The sequence below is a fragment of the Notolepis coatsorum genome, assembly GCF_963971535.1.
Source record: "Notolepis coatsorum genome assembly, chromosome: 3".
Classification (NCBI taxonomy): Eukaryota; Metazoa; Chordata; class Actinopteri; order Aulopiformes; family Paralepididae; genus Notolepis; species Notolepis coatsorum.
Window position 1 is genome coordinate 131,905,136 of NC_140167.1, and position 18,938 is coordinate 131,924,073.

Genomic DNA, 18,938 nt, shown 5'->3' on the forward strand with positions numbered 1-18,938 from the left:
CTATAACCAAGTTCTGTTAACACTAGTGAACGCTCAGCGTCTCATGCATAATCTCGCTTCAGCGTATGCACACTGAATAAATTTCAAATGTACCTTTAAATGCCAGCATTCATCTGGCCACACCCCCATCCGCTCACCTACATAAGCAGGGATGGGCCACACACTCATCTCCTTCCCAACAAATTGGGAGCCCCCCCGACCCACCCTAATGGAGGGCACCCCCCCTATTGGTGGCTTCACGGGAGGGCGACGGACCCGACCGTGCAAAGAGGCACTCAAGCAACTCAACGCACAGGGTGAGCAGACCGTGGCTTGACCCCACGACTACACACACGCACAACCCGCATGCCACCCGGGAACGAACGGAGGAACAACCTCGTTACTGCCCCCAGAATCACAGGGTCAAGGGCAAACCCAACCCCGTGGCAAGGCCGTAGCAGCGGAGCGCGAAGGAAGACCCAGACCCACCAAAAGGACTGGACTCCCTGGAATGGGGGCCCGGAGAAGTCCATGATGCCAGCATCAAGACCCCACCAGGTGGGCACGTAGTGCCCCGCCCCCCACATCGCCAGCGTATTCGGACAAAGGCCCCTCAGTTACTGCACCTGGTATTCCCAGGCGGTATCCCATCCAAGTACTAACCAGGCCAGAACCTGCTTAGCTTCCGAGATCGGACGAGATCGGGCGTGTTCAGGTTGGTATGGCCGTAAGCCGAGCGGGCCCTGTCACCCCAATAGTACACCGCCTGGCACACTGACCCTGCAGAACAGGCAGTCAGCATGGCCGTAAGCACACAAAAAAGGTTAACCAACGGAAGCAGGCAGCGCACCGGGGAAAAACCAGGCAACAGGCTGTTAACCCTAGCCTGGAGACTGCGGACGAGACAGGCGCCAGAGGGGACAGCTGAACACAGCCGCCCCGGCGGAAGGGGCGTATGCTGGCGTTGTTGCATGACCAAGCCTCCATTTAAAAACCCCCACCCAGAGGGGTTGAGGCAGAGAAGGCTGACACGATTGGCAGACGTCATGAACGTGCAGGGGCACCCTCAACCGGTGAACCCGAGAGTTGACACTGCTCCAACACACCAGGGAATCAACCACCTTGGCGTTACCCAATGCGGTGGTTGTTCCTATAACCCCTCAAGAAAAAACTCCAAAACACACCTGCGGGTATACACCGGCTATACCGCAGTACAAGTGTCTCAGTTTTCAAAAAAGGGTTAACCCAGGCCTACGGGTCGACAAACATTACCTCGGACCGGGCCTGGCGATACGGGAAGCACAGGGTCACCAGAGGAGGTCAAAGACCACCCCAACAGGCCCCTCTTTGCCATGCGTGAGAGAGGAGCGAAAAAGAATGGAGAACCAGCCCCTAAGCACACCGTACTTGGTATTCCCAGGCGGTCTCCCAACCAAGTACTAACCAGGACCAACCTGTGTACAGTGGTGCAGTCGTAATATGTGGATAGAGCGCATCTTTGTGCGCGCGTACTGATCATCTAGTAACACGGCCTGTAACCGCGTGTGACCACGACTGCACCACTGCCTGTGTAGCGGCCAAGATCCGACGAGATCGAGCGTGTACAGAATGGCATGGCTGTAAGTCATTACGACAGTGCTGAGTAAAAACGTACCCAACCAGGGTCTCCATAGCGCTTAACCCTGTGACACCCGGACCGACCTGGCATTTTTCCCCCTGAAAAAAGCCCAAGTCCCTCAGGGTACCAGAACAGCAGATCTGCATCCCCGGCGGACAACGGGTTCAACTGATCCGGACCAGCGTGACCAGAACCAGTCCCGTGCCCTAACCACGCCGACATGCCTACTCCAGGAGAAGGGCAGATATGCGTGTCGATCTTAACATGAAAAGAAGGCGCCACCCAGACGTTCGGGCGAACCGCGCCTGGTGGCCCACCCCAAAGGCGTGAGACCCCTCTACATATGTTCAGATCCATTCCGTCATCATCCCCCAGACATGAACGAGAATCCGTCGAAAAACCAACCCAGGTCGTGGGATTTGGTCGTCGGAAGAGGAAAAAACCCCATCTCAGTTGCTTTATAAAAACGCAGTTTCAACCACAAGCAACCAAGGCGTGCCAGTCAGTCGCCTGTTTACAGCGAGCTAGCACTATACGTGCGTCGGGACACACCCCCATCAATGAACAGGCTATTTAGACCTGTCATTGAATCCCCAAGGCGCCCAGGGGAACGACAAGAGGGGTGTGACACTTCCTAACTCCAACACTTTTTGAATAGAAAAGAAGGAAGCATCAACAGTATGTATCCCAGTCTACACAGCCAGGGGTAAAAATTTTTCACATTTTTACATCCCACCACCCTCCCATAGGAAGGAGACAGGGATCCCCAGAGAGACTTCCCACGCAAGCTGTACAGATTGAAAAGAACATATTGCACCTTGAGCCATGTAAAAAATTGGTTTTAGGGCTCTCCGGGGAAGAGGCACTGAACCCATACACACTCTACAATCGAATTGAATCGAATACATATACAATAGAACAGGACACCTTCTAGAGGGTCCACTCACTTTGACAATCTGAGGAGGAAGGCTCTGTACTCTGATGGAGGCTCCCTCACATGGAAGAAGGAGTCCGAACTCACAGAAGGCCCGAATAGGCGCTTGGTGAGGAGGAGCCCTGACCACCCCCCTGAAACAGATCCATCACATGGACCTGAACAGCACACGGAAGTCCTACCAACAGAGACGCGCACGGTGACGTACTCTATGGTGGGGGAATTCCTGCGGTGCACACGCCCAATATACAAGGCCGTGGGACCAGGAAACTCCCTCCCCCCCCCCCCCCCCCCCCCGTAACATGCCGAACCGCCACGTGACGGGAACCTTGAAGGACAGGGGGTGTACCCCTGACCGACAGAAACAAGGGGAAGAGGAAAGGTTACCAGTTCACCCCTTTACGACCCCACACCCATGATACGATGTAAAGACAAAAAGAGAATATGACACAGTCATAGTCAGCTCTATGAAGCGTTTGACAGCTCCACACAGCGCATGAGCTAACCTGCTATCTGATTTTTACTAAGGAAAAAACACAGAATAGAGAGGGCTCTAAGAGCCCCGGTCCAACATACACATGTGCTTCTGTGGCCAGTCCAACCCAGTTGTAGGTCACATGACACACACAACCCATCATCACCTACAAAAAATGGCAAAAACACTCAACAGAGGAACGCCGTTTTTCACAATGAGAGAATACATAATTCTCGATTAGTATCGGCCACAGGCCTTGCTAAGCACACACGACAGCGACCAAACCATCTTTTCTTTTAGGAAAATAAAGTTTCTCCAGCAGTTTTAGCACAACCTCAGCAATCAAGCTTAAGGGTTACATCGCATCCCTACCACACAAAAGACACAAATTAGTGCACAACATGTCTGATAGGAGGATGAAAAAGTCCCCAGGGAACCGGGGGGAAACACAATCCTCTTATTTTACCCTCAATACGGCCAGTTAAAACAGGAAAACCTGTTAATATGTGAACACACTGTTCATTGTCATCACAGGCTGAGAAAAGAACATTCTTTTACTCACTTGTCACCAAGCATAGCTTCATAGGTTAGTTACCTTAGTTGTGAGTACACGGTACATATAAACACCATGATGTTTCTCACACAACAACCAGATCATTTTCACATCTGTAACAACAACCCGATTTGCACGGAGAAGCTAACTGCCAGTGACAAAGACAGTTCACACATAACTCGCGTCGTATCCTAAATGCATTGCAGCAACACACGTTTGGGAAAACATCGTTATTCACAAAACATTTAGAAAAGTAAAACCAGAAGACGTGTTATAAGGTCTGGTCAAACCTTGTCCTACCCGGAACGTAGATCAGCGAAGTGCAGTCACAGACACCGTAGGAACACAGCCGCTCCTGTGTTGTTCGAACTGGGCAGCGTCGCCGTTCCAACCCGCACTACAGTCCTCTTTGTTGACGCAACCTTGCCGTCCTGGCTCAGGGCAGGGTCGACGAAACATCCCCTGTCAAGGATGACGTCGTAGTCAAGAGTGTAAAACATGTTAAAATCAAAGCACGTTCAACAGAATAGCATCAAGCTAACGGCCGCTCCAACCGTTCGGGCGCTACTACCCCTGCTCGCGAGACGCCGAGCTAACGGCGCACGCGACCAGAAGCGAGCTCACGGCGGCGCGCAAGAAGCTAAGCTACCCCGCGCCAGGCCATGGCCTATAGCAGCAAGCTAACGTTACCTAGTGATCACGACATGCTAGCGCCGCAGCTAACAGCTGACTGGCTAACAGTAGGCCCATCTAAGTAGGCCATGCAGCGATCCCAGCAGGCTAACGCAGCAGCTAACAGCTGACTGGCTAACCGTAAGCTAAGCAGCTATCACCTGAACATGTATACAATGACATAACACTCACCCAGACAGGCCGCCGTTCTGAACCTCTCCTCACTTTTTAAGAGAAAAGAGAAACAAGATGTCAACACTGCTTTACAACAGTGATTTTACCAACACCCGACGGAATCAGCACAATACCAAACTGGCCTGTGTAGCTGACTTGAACATGGATCTGCCGCTATCGCACATCCATGCACATATCTCCTCGTGAAGGAATACTCTCATTTGGATATGAAAGAAGGGGCTTAACACGGGACAGAGAGAAATCCACTCGTCCAGAAAACACAGGGATCACCAGTGTTAATGGTCGCGGCCCACTAGTTAAACTAAAATGGCTTCAGACCAAGGTCTCCTGTCGTCTAGGACAGTGGTTCCCAAAGTCGGGGTCGCGACCCAAAGGTGGGCCGCGAGCAGCCACGGGTGGGCTGCGAGATGATTTAAAAAAAATTTAAAATAAATAATTTTTCTTTTTTTTTGTTTTTTTTGTTTTTTGTCAGGCCACTGAACTTAGAAGCAGGACAGGACAGTGTTTCTAGTTGTATTCTAAAATTTTATTCTATTGTATTCTAAAATGTGACTATATGGTTTTATATTAACTTAATAAATAAACAAAAACGAAAAATCTACTTATTTCAACGAATATTTCAAACTAAATAACAGATTATGCACATAAAACGCTGAAAACAACCGAAGCAACAATAGTATTTTAATGAGGCTATTATTATTATCATTATTATTTTGCAACAAGTTAGCCCTCTCATAAATAGCACATATAAATGAATAACTAACTTGAACTAACTTAATAGGATTGAAGTGATATTTGGCTTAAAAACTCGGTCACCTGGCAAAAAAAAAAAAAAAGCTAGACGATGTGCATTGGGCCACGGCTCTCTGACGCCTCATTTTCTGGGCCCCGGCCTGAAAAGTTTGGGAACCCCTGGTCTAGGAGACTGAACAAAGGACCCTAGCCTGGGGCCAGTTTTCATAACATTGTCAATTAGTCCCCATAGCACTAACAGACAAGTGGAGCCTGCCAGCAAAACACTACTCACCCAACCTGGAACGCACCGCTTCTCACAACAGCGGCGCGCCACTACAGTCCCTGCACCGCCGGAGGGTTTCACTCCGTCCAGCCGCATCCAAGAAGACTGTAGCTGGGAGGTATGTAGCGGCGTGAACCCCCAATACGAAACCGGTGGAGTTTGTGGAATGATCACCATCTTCCAGACACTCCAGTACGAAGACAATATCGCCGTATTTTCTCGTTTTAAAATAGTGAGAGAGAAAATAAAGATATGATGTCAACGTATTCTCCTTATTCTTCCTTTCCTTAGAGCAATATTTTTCTCCACGTCAAGTGGGCATATGAGCAACACGTTGCTTGTGATGAAATTTGCGAAGGAGATGAGTGTGTGGCCCATCCCTGCTTATGTAGGTGAGCGGATGGGGGTGTGGCCAGATGAATGCTGGCATTTAAAGGTACATTTGAAATGTATTCAGTGTGCATACGCTGAAGCGAGATTATGCATGAGACGCTGAGCGTGAGCTAGTGTGGCACAGAACAATTATTATCAAAATAGAATTGGCTACATTCACACGTATGCTCACATTTACTGTACAAAATCAATTACAAACTTGTCTCAAAGAGATAAAATGTATCTGCAGATTTGGTTTACTTAGTTTTACTATAACTAACTACTATAACTATATAAGATCACAGTGAGTCTCCTTTATTTCAGGAAATATTCATGAAGTGTTCAACTCAGTTAGCAGCAAGGAAATGTTCATACTGATTTCAACTTTCAGATGATAATTGAAACATCTAGTGAAAAATCAAGTGTGTATGAGGCGTAAACCCATATTTATTTTGTATTTCCATTCATTAATCTTAGTTTGCACCAAGATATGAGATGCAAGTAAGACCTTAAGTCACTTGGATGATTTAGCAGAGTTTACCCTGCATGCTGTATACGGCAGACAGCTTAAAACAAATATCAGTGTAAAAGGTGTTGGACGGCTGTTTTCCTAACACAACTTGTATCATCTTGTGTCAGCTCCATCTCATTGCCCTGAACTCGCCTCAAGTTGGTAACATGCGAGGAATTCGCGGGGCAGACTTCCTGTGCTTCCAGCAAGCCCGTGCAGTGGGCCTGAGGGGCACCTTCAGAGCCTACCTGTCCTCCAAGCTCCAAGACCTCTACAGCATCGTCCGCAAGGCGGACAGGGACAGCCTCCCTATCCTGAACCTCAAGGTGAGTCAAGTTAGCTGCTGGTGGGGAACTTGCAACATGGACCTCAAGTTGTGAGCTCAGGAATTAGAGCAGTCGTTTGGTAATCGGAAGGTTACCGGTTCGATTCACGCTTCTCCCGGGCAACGTGTCGAAGTGTCCTTGAGCAAGACACTTAACCCCAAATTGCTTCCGATGAGCAGGTCAGCACCTTGCATGGTTGCCTCCGCCGTCGGTGTGTCAATGTCTGAGTGAATGTGAGGAACAAAATTGTAAATATTTAAATTGCGTTGGATAAAAATGCTATATAAATGCACCATTTACCATTTTACTTTACCCCACCATCTTTACTTGATCCTTCAATCACGACAGTCGCTTCCCTCGGACAAACAACACGTTGGGATTGAAGGATCAAGAAAAGAGGGTGGGGCTTGAGATAGGTCAATTGCCAGATTCTACCTCTGTTGTAATTAAAACTTGTTCAGATACTAAGGTCTGCTGAATGATATATGAAGCTAAAATGTATTGTATTTCTTTTTTGCAGAAGAAAACAAGAGGTCAAAATGAGATTCATGGTACTGTATCTGGTTTGATGCATTATTTTCTTATCAGGACCAAGTGGTGTATAGTAGCTGGGAGTCTCTCTTCGGTGAGAGCGGAGGAAGAATGAGAGACAATGCACCAATCTACTCCTTCGATGGTAGAGATATCCTCAGGGACAGTGCATGGTGAGTTGTTGTTTTCCCCCCGAGCATACATTTTCACACACACAAAAAAAACCTGAATGTATAGAAATGAGCTCATTAGTAGTATGTATTCACTCAGTTCACATGTACTCTGTACCTTGTGTCTCCTCAGGCCAGAGAAAATGGTCTGGCACGGCTCAAGCAACAAGGGCCACCGGCAGACGGACAACTACTGCGAGACATGGCGGGCGGGCGACCGCGCCGTGACCGGTCTGGCGTCCTCGCTGCAGGCCGGCCAGCTCTTACAACAAACCTCCAGTAGCTGTTCTAATTCCTTTATAGTTCTCTGCGTCGAGAACAGCTACATCACAAGCTCCAAAAGATAAACACTGTCCAATCTACACCCATTTTTTGTTGTTGTTCTAGTCAAACGCAATTCAACCGGCAACTGACCATTCCCTTTTTTATTTGACCCCCTGAACATCCGCTCTGAAAGCATTATAGCGTCCAACGAACTGGGTCTGTGGCTCCTGCGCCCCACAGTGACGCTTCCCGTGGTCTTCTCCTCCCTTCCATAAATGCCAAAGAGACGGGTCCAACAGAAAGGTGTTTGTTCCTTTTCTCCAGGGCATTGGCACATATTTTCTCCAAGGGGTTGAACAAGAGAAGAGAAAGCTAACTGCGTTTTCAAATTGTATCCATTTTTTAAGTCTGTATATGATAATGTATGATTTGTCGTTTGTGTTTTTTTGTTATTTTTTGTTGTATATCTTTGTTTTCTTTGATTTTATCCATGTTCGTACTTTTCAACTGTTATCAAATTTGGTATATTCATCCAGCTTTCTTATTTTTCTTTTTTTCTAGCAAATTCTTTATTATTTTCAACATTTGCTTCAATTTCATTTAAGAATTGTGGGTTATTATGGGGTACAACAAGCTTTTAAAGAATATTTTTAAATTTAAAGAAGAGAATAGATATTTATTTTTAAATGAAGTTATGTAAGAACTTTGGATTTGGATAAGTGAAAAGAAAAAAGGTAAAATGCCCTCATCCACATTGTAGGCAGCACAGAACGGTTTATACCTTTCAAAATAAATTTTGTAAATAAATGTTGTTTGATTACAGTTCCAGAAAGGTCTGTTTTATAGAATAAGTAACAACACTCTTATATGATGAACTGGTGCTATTGTATGTATCATGTTAAAATATGTAAATGATTACAAATATGATTTCCCTCCAGTTTTGTTTAGCCACAACACATACATTTTTGCAGTTACAGTGCCTTTGCACCACGTTTTTGGATATAGCCTCTTTAAATAATTCCAGATACTAGTTGCAAGATCCCGTGTAGCTGACATTGAGCCTTGTGATTTGAGTGAGGGGTATGTTTATCCTTTTGCCAGAAATGTTTCCTTATTATAATTGCCTATCAGCGGGTAGGCTAAATACATCAAACGTAGTACTAATCTGTGTTATAGTGACTGCTGACTGGTGTGTTTGGGAGGGAAACTGATGCATCTCATCCAGAAAATAACGAATTTCAGACACTAACTCGGCTCTAGTGCTACTGATGCTTTGACTGAACCTGTTGTTATCAAATTTTTTTTATATAACGATACGTGCTGCTGTACCATTTCTCCCAGGCACTGAATAAATGTTGATTTTTCATCCATGACATTGACATTGATGACATTTTGATGACGGTATTTTTGTATTTTCATAAATGTTTGTGTTACATTTATTTTTAGACCTTTTCAGTAGAATTGCATTGCTATATAGGGAACAGCTTGGACTCAGGTTTATTTCCTGTGGCAGTGTTTGCTAATTATCAATAGCTGACACTAAATCAAATGTAGAATGTTTATTTTTGTTATCAAGTTGAAAATATACTGTCCAGTATAGCCCCGCCCCTTAGTACAAAGCGACTTGTCTTATAGAAAGGCACTGTATAAATCTCCTATATTATTATTATTATCATTATTACAATATTGTTTCACATTTTATATTGTGGGATCAGAGGTCAGGTGACTGCCCAGCAGCAAACAGGGCCCAGCAGGCCAATATCAGCAACCCGGGATATATTTTACCCAAAGAGATTAAAGCTAGAGTGAGCACTCCCTATCTACACAACACAGCCAACGTGTTCCCACAGCTACATTAGAGGCTTACTTCACCTGTTTTCTATCAATTCTAGTTATTCGTCATTCGAGATACAGTGGTGGTTGGAAACACAGACTTTTCTGCAATTACTGCCATTTAGTGGAAAGAGGGACGGGGGGGGATCTGTAACTTCCTTACAGAAGAAATAGGAGCCTCTAGGTGGTGGTGTACACATGAGAACGAAGGTTATCCTTTAACCCTAGTTATATGAGTAGATAGCGAGCGCTCTGCTCTATGGGAATCCCCTTTTAGCATAGGGCTACTTGTAAGAATTTAGGTACCAATGCACCTGCACCTGTCCAGCCACGCCCACTCTCGCCCATGCACTTAAGAGAGGGGTGTGACCATACTTCCGCTCTTCTCTAGCCTTGACCGTTATCCGGAAGATAATTAGGGGTCCTCAGTGATTGAGGAGCAGAGCGCTCGCTATCTACTCATATAACTAGGGTTATAGGATAACCTTCGTTATATTTCGTAGATAGCTCACGCTCTGCTCTATGGGACATAGGAGCGGAGCAGGGCCGAGAGCCCGACAAATGCACCCGCTGAGGTCCCCTACGAACACCGGGGAGGGTCCGGGCCCCCCCACCCCCCCTAGTGAGGGGTGGGGGGGGGGGAACAGGACACCGACTGTGCGAAAGAGGGGACAGCACCCAACAAACGCACAGGGTGAGCAGACGCGGAACAGAAGGGCCCGCTACTACCTGACCAAGCGCCCCGCATGCTACTAGGGAACGTACGTGAAAACAAAAGCCTGTGTTACTGCTTCCACACCTTGTGGGGTCGGGGTCGTTAAACCCCGACGCTGCCCACGAGGCGTCCCGAGGGGTCGGGACTCCAAAACCCCGACCCTGCGGGCGAAGCTGTAGCAGCGGGGCACGAAGGAGGTCCCAGCCCCAGGCCACTCAAGGCAGGGGCCAGGACCCCCAAAAGGGACCTGGTGAGGTCAATGAGGCTGTGGCATCGAGACCTCTCCAGGCATTCACTGGTGACACCACCCTCTACACCGCCAGCGTATCGGACAGAGCCTACAATAGGCGCACAGAAACGTTTGTGTAAAATATGCATGTAGTTAAATTTACTGGCGCGTTGCACTGAATACTACGGCACCCTGTTGCGTGTGACATTATCCAGAGAAGCCCGCTTTCAGTGCTTTGTGGGCGTCGTTACTGCGCTCACACACACAACAGAGGAGGAAGCGGACAGATCCGACCAGCATTGATTCTGCTCACAATGCCAAAGCTAAAATGTACATTACAGATGAACTGCAGAGAAAATTCCCAATTTACCGTCCCAGTCGAGACTAATTGGAAGCGGAGTACAACGCGTGCTAAGCTTGACCATATGTTTCTGTGTCTAATAAAGGTGGTGGCGATCTCAAAGCTCACATGGACACAGAAAAACATTACAAATAAAGCTGTATGAGGCGAGAGTTTGATGGCAAAGTTGACCGAATTGATTGAAGTATGCAGCTATACAGAGAGAGAAAGAAAATCATTTTAAACTATTTTGATGCCTCAAAATTATGTTTTGGTTTGATAAGATGCTTATGAATGATACAATCATTCTAAGGATTATGTGTGTAATAAATTAGTTTTGTACACTAATTGCAAGTTATGCAAATGTAAACAAATCCGAAACTGCATAGTGCACTTTTAAATTAGTATCTTTGTGAGGTTACTGTTTTATAATTTACATTACATTGAAAAGATACAAAGATATATTTTTTTCTAATACAGAAGAGGTATTATTTAGAACATTACTTCATATTTGTCTTGTTATGTATTTTGTCCAGTAAGACTTGAAAATATACAGTATAGCGGCTGGGTGGCGCAGCGGACATTGCGCTTGTCACCAACGCAAGAGACACCGGGTTCGACTCCGGCTTGGGCCAGCCGTCATACTAACTCAATTGGCAGAGTTAGCGGGTGGAAGTTAATGGGTGGTAATCTGGACGTTGTGGACAGTGACTCCTACAGGTCGGTTGGGGACACCTGCACAGCAGAGACAGGAAATGGCGGGGGTATTGTGAGCCTCCCACACGTTACACCTCGCCAATGAGAGTCCGCGCTGGCAGGTGAAAAGATGTGACAGGCTGCCTCCTCGTGTATCGGAGGGGACACGTGATGCAAGGCTTCTATCCTCCCTACAACAGGCCAGTGGGGGGCATATGCGAGCAACATTCAAGACAGGGGAGGGGAGAATTCGCACAGTGGAATTGGGATGGGAGAAAAATAGAAAAAGTGGATAAGAAAATAATCCGCCGCTTATCAACCAACTGGTTAATCGGAAGGTGACGTATGTTGCTCAGTAGTTGCTGATGTCTGCTCAGGAGGTTTGAGTGTTTGCTCAGACCGATGGCCATTTTGGCCCTTTTAGTTTTCGTTTTTGAGGACTGCATACTTTTTTTGCAAACCAAAACAACATACTTTATACTTATAGCTAGGGCCGCCTGGGAGAAATGCGAGGCCCTGTGCGAGATTTAAACGCGAGCCCCCCCCCCCCAAAAGGTAAAAAAAATAAAATATATATATATATATATATATTTTTTTTTTTCATACAGTCAACACATTCGTAAATAATAGCGCTGCCCGAGGCTGGGCATGATACAGTCAACATATAGCAAGAGAGAGAGCGAGAGAGAGCTCCCGTTCTACAGTCAATATACAGTGTACAGAGAGAGAGACACATTGGAAAGAAATTGAAATGCTATTTGGCCCTAAACAGAGAGTACACAGTGGCAGAATACCTGAGCACTGTGACTGAAAATCCTTGACTAGGTACAGACTCAGCGAGCACAGCCTAGCCATCGAGAAAGGCAGACTGTGTGTGTTAGAAAGAGAGAGAGAGAGCATGTGTGTTAGAGAGAGAGTATGTATGAGAGAGGTAAGCAAAGATGACCCCCTAGAGGATATTCAACTTTTAATGAAAGAACAAAACAGAAGGAAAAGATAACTTCACAAAGGCAACATGAATATACATAGATCCAAAAGGACAAAGATCAACACTTAAATCCAAAGAGAAGAGGGTCTATACCAGAGAAAACAAAGCAGCAAGGAGCCAATGGCCGACAGCTAAAGGCTAGCCAGGTAGGCTACTGACACCAGGCCACACACAGCTTTGGCCAACGGCCCAACGCTACCCAAGCTACACAAACGACCAAGACAATGAATTCACACACAGCACATGTCGTATCTCCAAATGTTGTGAAGTAACATATGTTTTGCCTGGAAAAAAACATCGTTATTAACAAAACATTCGGGAGGGGAAGGAAGGAAGAGTGGGGTAATGTCATGATTTTCATTAATCTTACCTGCACCAAGGAACGCAGGACGAAAGGCCGCAACACAGGTCTCCACGTTGACGAAAGGCCTCTCGCTGGCGGGACAAAAATAACCCCCTGCTATTCTCACGGCTAATGTCAATGGTCGTAGCACAAGCTAACAGCTAACTCAAGGCTAACTGATAGCATCAAACGAACGTTCCCAGCCGAGCGCAGCCGGCAGCTAACGTCGTAGCTAAACAGCTAACTGGCTAACAGTTAGCTCAACCAGGCTATCGCTAACCATTAGCTAACGCAGAAGCAAGCTATGCGGCTACATACAGGTGCTGACACCAGGCCACACACCGTTAGCTACTAGTAGTACTACAACAGCTAGTCGGCCAGTTTAGCTCCAGAGAGAGAGAGAGAGAGAGAGAGAGATGTCCACGGCGGGAATACAATAGAGTTAATAGAATAGGTTAAAAACTCACCAAACGTCCAAGAGGATGGAGACAACCGCGTGGAGTTGACGAAGTTCATCTGCCAAACGACCATCCTCTTCATCTTGGCTGTATGGGCTGTCTCTAGGTTAGCTAACGCTAGTTAGCCTTTAGCTAAGCTAGCTACTAGCCGACATCATCATGGCTATACCATGACAAGGCTCCGGCCATTTGTCCCGCCAGCGAGAGGCCTTTCGTCAACGTTCCTTGGTGACCGACCGACTGATAATGACCGACATTCTACAAACGTGTCTAATGTGAAATATATAAGCATATAAGCAAAACTAGATTTTAGGTCTGTGATGAAAAAGGGCCTCGCAAAAAAAAATAAAAATAAAAAAAATAATAAAACAAAAATATTTATTTTTTATTTTTTTTTATTTTGTATTTTGCGAGGCCCCCCTTCCCGCGAGGCCCTGTGCGACCGCACTGCTCGCACACCCCCTGAGGCGGCCCTGCTTATAGCGCATGCATGAGCCTGGTCGCTTTTGAAAGATGAAAAAAAATTCACTTTTAATGCTAACGTAATAGAGTAACATAGGTCTGAACTTGAGTTGTAGAAAAACTTGTTACTCAAGTTTTTCTGTAGTAGTTAGTAGTGCAGAGGTAGTATTTCCCCAGAAGGTGGTATGGCTTACAAATCCATACGGACCCATAGCCTGAAGCCTTATGTAGTACATGTCCAATAAAGATCCATTCAGAAATGAGTGATTAGGAGTGATTTTGGTAAACTGTGTACAAAAGAAAAACGGAGTTTTCTCATAGACTTCAATTCATTCGGCTGTTTTTATCGTCCTGTTCTGTGTCATACTAGCTCCCGCTCAGCGTCATATTGCATATATCTCGCTTCAGCATATATATACTGAATACATTTCAAAATGTACCTTTAAATGCCAGCATTCATCTGGCCACACCCCCATCCGCTTACCTACATAAGCAGGGGTGGTGCCACACACTCATCTCCTTCTCAAATTTCATCACAAGCAACGTGTTGCTCATATGCCCACTTGACGTGGAGAAAAATATTTACTCTGAGGAAAGGAAGAACAAGGAGATACGTTGACATCATATCTTTATTTTCTCTCTCACTATTTTCGAGAAAATACGGCGATATTGTCTTCGTCACTGGAGTGTCTGGAAGATGGTGATCATTCTAAAATCCTCCACCGGTTTTCGTATTGGGAGCACGCCGCTGCATGCCTCTCAACTGCAGTTCCTTGCTGTGGCTGGTTGCGGTAAAACCTTTCAGGACACAGTTGAACTGTAGGACGCGCCACTGTTGTGAGAAGCGGTGGGTTTCAGGTTGGTGAGTGATGTTTTGCTTGCGGCTCCACTTGTCTGTTAGTACTATGGGGGCTGGCTGACAATGTTTACGAACACCGGCCCCAGATTAAGGTCTTTTGTTCAGCCTCTTAGGCAACAGCGGAAGACCTTGGTCTGAAGCCCATTATAAGTTAACTAGTGGGCCACGACCATTAACACTGGTGATCCCTGTGTTTTCTGGACAAGTGGATGTTTTCTCTGTCACCGTGTAGGCCCCGTCTTTCATATCCAAATGAGAGTATTCCCTCACGAGGAAATATGGGCATGGATGTTCGTTAGCGGAAGATCTGTGTTCAAGTCAGCTACACAGGCCAGTTGGGTATTGTGCTGGCTCCGTCGGGTGTTGGTAAAATCACCATTGTAAAACTGTGTTAACATCTTGTTTCTCTTTTCTCTTAAAAAGTGAGGAGGGTTTCAGAACGGCGGCCTGTCTGAGTGATTGTTATATCATTGTGTACAAGTTCAGGTGATAGCTGCTTAGCTTACGTGCTAGTGGTGGCCTACTGTTAGCCAGTCAGCTGTTAGCTGCGGCGCTAGCCTGCTGTGATCACTAGGCTAGGAAACGTTAGCTTGCGTGCTAGTCGTGGCCTACCTAGGCTAGGCTAGGAAACGTTAGCTTGCTGCTATCGGCCGAGGCCCAGCGCGGGGTGGCTCCGGCCCCTCGCGCGCCGCCGCGGTTCCCAACTCCCCTCTCCCTCACGGGGAGAGGCGGGGGGGATTCGAAGTCTCCCCTCTGGTCGCGTGCGCCGTTCGCTCGGCGTCTCGCGGGCAGGGGCGGTAGCGCCCGACGGTTAGAGCGGCCGTTAGCTTAATGCTACACTGTTGAACGTGCTTTGATTATAACATGTTTTAAACACTCTTGACTACGACGTCATCTTTGACAGAGGATGTTCGTCGAACCTGCCCTGAGCCAGGACGGCAAGGACTGCGTCAACAAGGGGGACCGGAGCGGCGGGATGGGGCGGCGACGCTGCCCAGGCCGACAACACAGAACGGCTGTGTTTACTACGGTGCCTTGTTAGAGGCTGCAGTTTCGCTTGATCTGCGCTCAAGGTAGGCCAGGTCTGACCAGACCTTGAGCACTTCTTGCTTTCCCTTCTAAATGTTTTGTAAATAACGATGTTTTCCAAAACGAGTGTTGCTGCACTACATTTAGGATACGATGCGAGTTATGTGTGAATTGTCTTGTCACTGGTATTAGCTTCTCCATGCAAATAGGGTTGTTTATTACAGATGTGAAAATGATCTGGTTTGTTGTGTTGAGAAACATCATGTGTGTTCTTGTACCGAACACTCTCAACTAAGGGGGTTAAACTAACCTATAAAGCTATGCTTAGTGACATATGAGTAAAGAATGATTCTTCTCTCAGAATGTAATGACAATGAACAGTGTGTTCACATATTAACAGGTTTACCTGTTCAACTGGCCGTATTAAGGGTAAAGTAGGAGGCTTGTGTTTCCCCCCGGTTCCCTGGGGACTTCTTCATCCTCCTCTCAGACATGTTGTTGCACTACATTGTGTCACTGTGTGGTAGGGATACGATGTAACCCTTAGCTTGATTGCTGAGGTTGTGCTAAACACTGCTTGAGAAACTTTATTTTTCCTAAAAGAAAAAATTGTTTGGTCGCTTTTCGTGTGTGCTTAGCAAGGCCTGTGGCCGATACTAATAGAGAATTATGTATTCTCTCATTATGAAAAACGGCGTTCCTCTGTAGAGTGTTTTTGCCATTTTTTTTAGGTGATGATGGGTTGTGTGTGTCATGTGACCTACAACTGGGTTGGGCTGGCCACAGAAGCACATGTGTAAGTTTGGTACCGGGGCTCTTGGAGAGCCCTCTCTATTCTGTGTTTTTTCCTTAGTAAAAATCAGATAGCAGGTTAGCACATGCGCTGTATGAAGCTGTCCCTTCTCCTGGAGTAGGCATATCGGCGTGGTTAGGGCACGGGACTGGTTCTGGTCACGCTGGTCCGGATCAGTTGAACCCGTTGTCTGCCGGGGATGCAGATCTGCTGTTCTGGTACCCTGAGGGACTTGGGCTTTTTTCAGGGGGAAAAGTGCCAGGTCGGTCCGGGTGTCACAGGGTTAAGCGCTATGGAGACCCTGGTTGGGTACATTTTTTACTCAGCACTGTCGTAATGGCTTACGGCCATGCCAACCTGTACACGCTCGATCTCGTCAGATCTCGGCCGCTACACAGGTTGGTCCTGGTTAGTACTTGGTTGGGAGACCGCCTGGGAATACCAAGTACGGTGTGCTTGGGGCTGGTTCTCCATTCTTTTTCGCTCCTCTCTCACGCATGGCGAAGAGGGGCCTGTTGGGGTGGTCTTTGACCACCTCTGGTGACCCTGTGCTTTCCGTATCGCCGGGCCCGGAGTAATGTTTCGTCGACCCGTAGGCCTGGGTTAATGCTTTTTTGAAAACTGAAACACTTGTACTGCGGTATAGCAGGTGTATACCCGCGTTTTGGATTTTTAAATTTTTTTTGATGGGTTATAGCAGGGATCGGCAATAGGCGGCCCGCGGGCCGACATTGGCCCGCCAGCAATAATTTCTGGCCCGTCAGATTATTTTGAGAATATGATATTTATTTTACGCGCAGGAAATATTCACTCGGGACGCCAGGGTGTCTTTTATTGTGAAGCTGTATCTATCTACCGGTAGTCATCAATAGCACTATAGCCAATTGAAATGCTAGAAATGGTCACGTGGACTGGGAGAACCAATGGAATAGTCCCTAACGAACTTTCACTTCCGCGTTTGAGATGGAGCGAGTAACAAAATGTGTTAAAAAACAAAACAAACATCTTTGGATAGGGAAATGCAACAGGGAAATATAACGCTTCTTTTAATAAACAGGAGCCATACTTAAAATACGGGTTTATTGCAACAGGTCGGTGATTCTTGCGTGCCGAGCCGACGTCCTCTCTGCATAATATGTGGCGACAACAACAACGAGGCAATGGTTGTTATTACAACTGTGTTCAAGTTGGCAGATAAAGTAGCTGCATTCAACGCCAATCTGGAATTGGAGGGCGGCGAGTGGATATGTGACATGTTTCAAACATTAGCAGGGATTTTGGAGGACTGAACAACAAACAAGGTATGGTGAGTCGTGTTTTCATGCATTCTGTCTTCTGATCTGTTCATCACCCGCCGCGGTGATCTGCAACAGCTGATCTGCTGTTCATGAATGAATGAATGAAAACTTTATTTAACAGATTGCAGAATGGGTACAATACAGTACGGCGCAATACACACAATTGTTAAGCTGATCTGCAACAGCTGAGAGCTGTTCATGAATGAATGGATGAGTGAGAACTTTGTTTGGCGGATTGCAGAGTGGGTGCAGTGCAGTGCGGCGCAGTGCACACGGTTGTTGGGGGGATGCAGACCAGAGAAAAACGTTTGTCTTTTTTCAATATCAGTATATTAAATTAGCCATTGTTTTTGATCCTGGCCCGCGAAGGAACGGCTTGGGGAAAATCTGGCCCGCGGCAAAACCTAATTGGCGACCCCTGGGTTATAGGAACAACCACCGCATTGGGTAACACCAAGGTGGTTGATTCCCTGGTGTGTTGGGAGCAGTGTCAACTCCCGGGTTACCCGGTTGAGGGTGCCCCTGCACGTTCATGACGTCTGCCAATCGTGTCAGCCTTCTCTGCCTCAACCCCTCTGGGTGGGTTTTTTTTAAATGGAGGCTTGGTCATGCAACAACGCCAGCATACGCCCCTTCCGCCGGGGCGGCTGTGTTCAGCTGTCCCCTCTGGCGCCTGTCTCGTCCGCAGTCTCCAGGCTAGGGTTAACAGCCTGTTGCCTGGTTTTTTCTCGGTGCGCTGCCTGCTTCCGTTGGTTAACCTTTTTTGTGTGCTTACGGCCATGCTGACTGCCTGTTCTGCAGGGTCAGTGTGCCAGGCGGTGTACTATTGGGGGGACAGGGCCCGCTCGGCTTACGGCCATACCAACCTGAACACGCCCGATCTCGTCCGATCTCGGTAGCTAAGCAGGTTCGCGCCTGGTTAGTACTTGGATGGGAGACCGCCTGGGAATACCAGGTGCAGTAAGCTTTAATGAGGGGCCTTTGTCCGAATACGCTGGCAATGTGGGGGGCGGGGTCACTAAAGTGCCCACCTGGTGGGGTCTTGATGCTGGCATCATGGACTTCTCCGGGCCCCCGTTCCAGGGGGTCCAGTCCCTTTGGTGGGTCTGGGTCTTCCTTCGCGCTCCGCTGCTACGGCCTTGCCACGGGGTTGGGTTTGCCCTTGACCCCGTGATTCTGGGGGCAGTAACGAGGTTGTTCCCTCCGTTCGTTCCCGGGTGGCATGCAGGTTGTGCGTGTGTGTAGCCGTGGGGTCAAGCCACGGTCTGCTCACCCTG

At 47.2% G+C, this 18,938-nt stretch overlaps 1 protein-coding gene across 1 annotated transcript in view; it reads left to right on the forward strand.

Moving 5' to 3' along the window:
- Positions 1-8,105, forward strand: part of LOC311226004 (uncharacterized protein) — a gene marked incomplete at its 5' end in the record, with an annotated part of 182,027 nt that extends 173,922 nt beyond the window's left edge. The window contains 3 exons of the mRNA XM_084311386.1: positions 6,456-6,653; positions 7,242-7,357; positions 7,488-8,105. Coding sequence (XP_084167512.1) covers positions 6,456-6,653; positions 7,242-7,357; positions 7,488-7,701 — 528 coding nt within the window. The 3' untranslated portion in view covers positions 7,702-8,105. The remainder of the gene's footprint in view (positions 1-6,455; positions 6,654-7,241; positions 7,358-7,487) is intronic.
- Between the last annotated feature and the right edge of the window lie 10,833 nt (positions 8,106-18,938).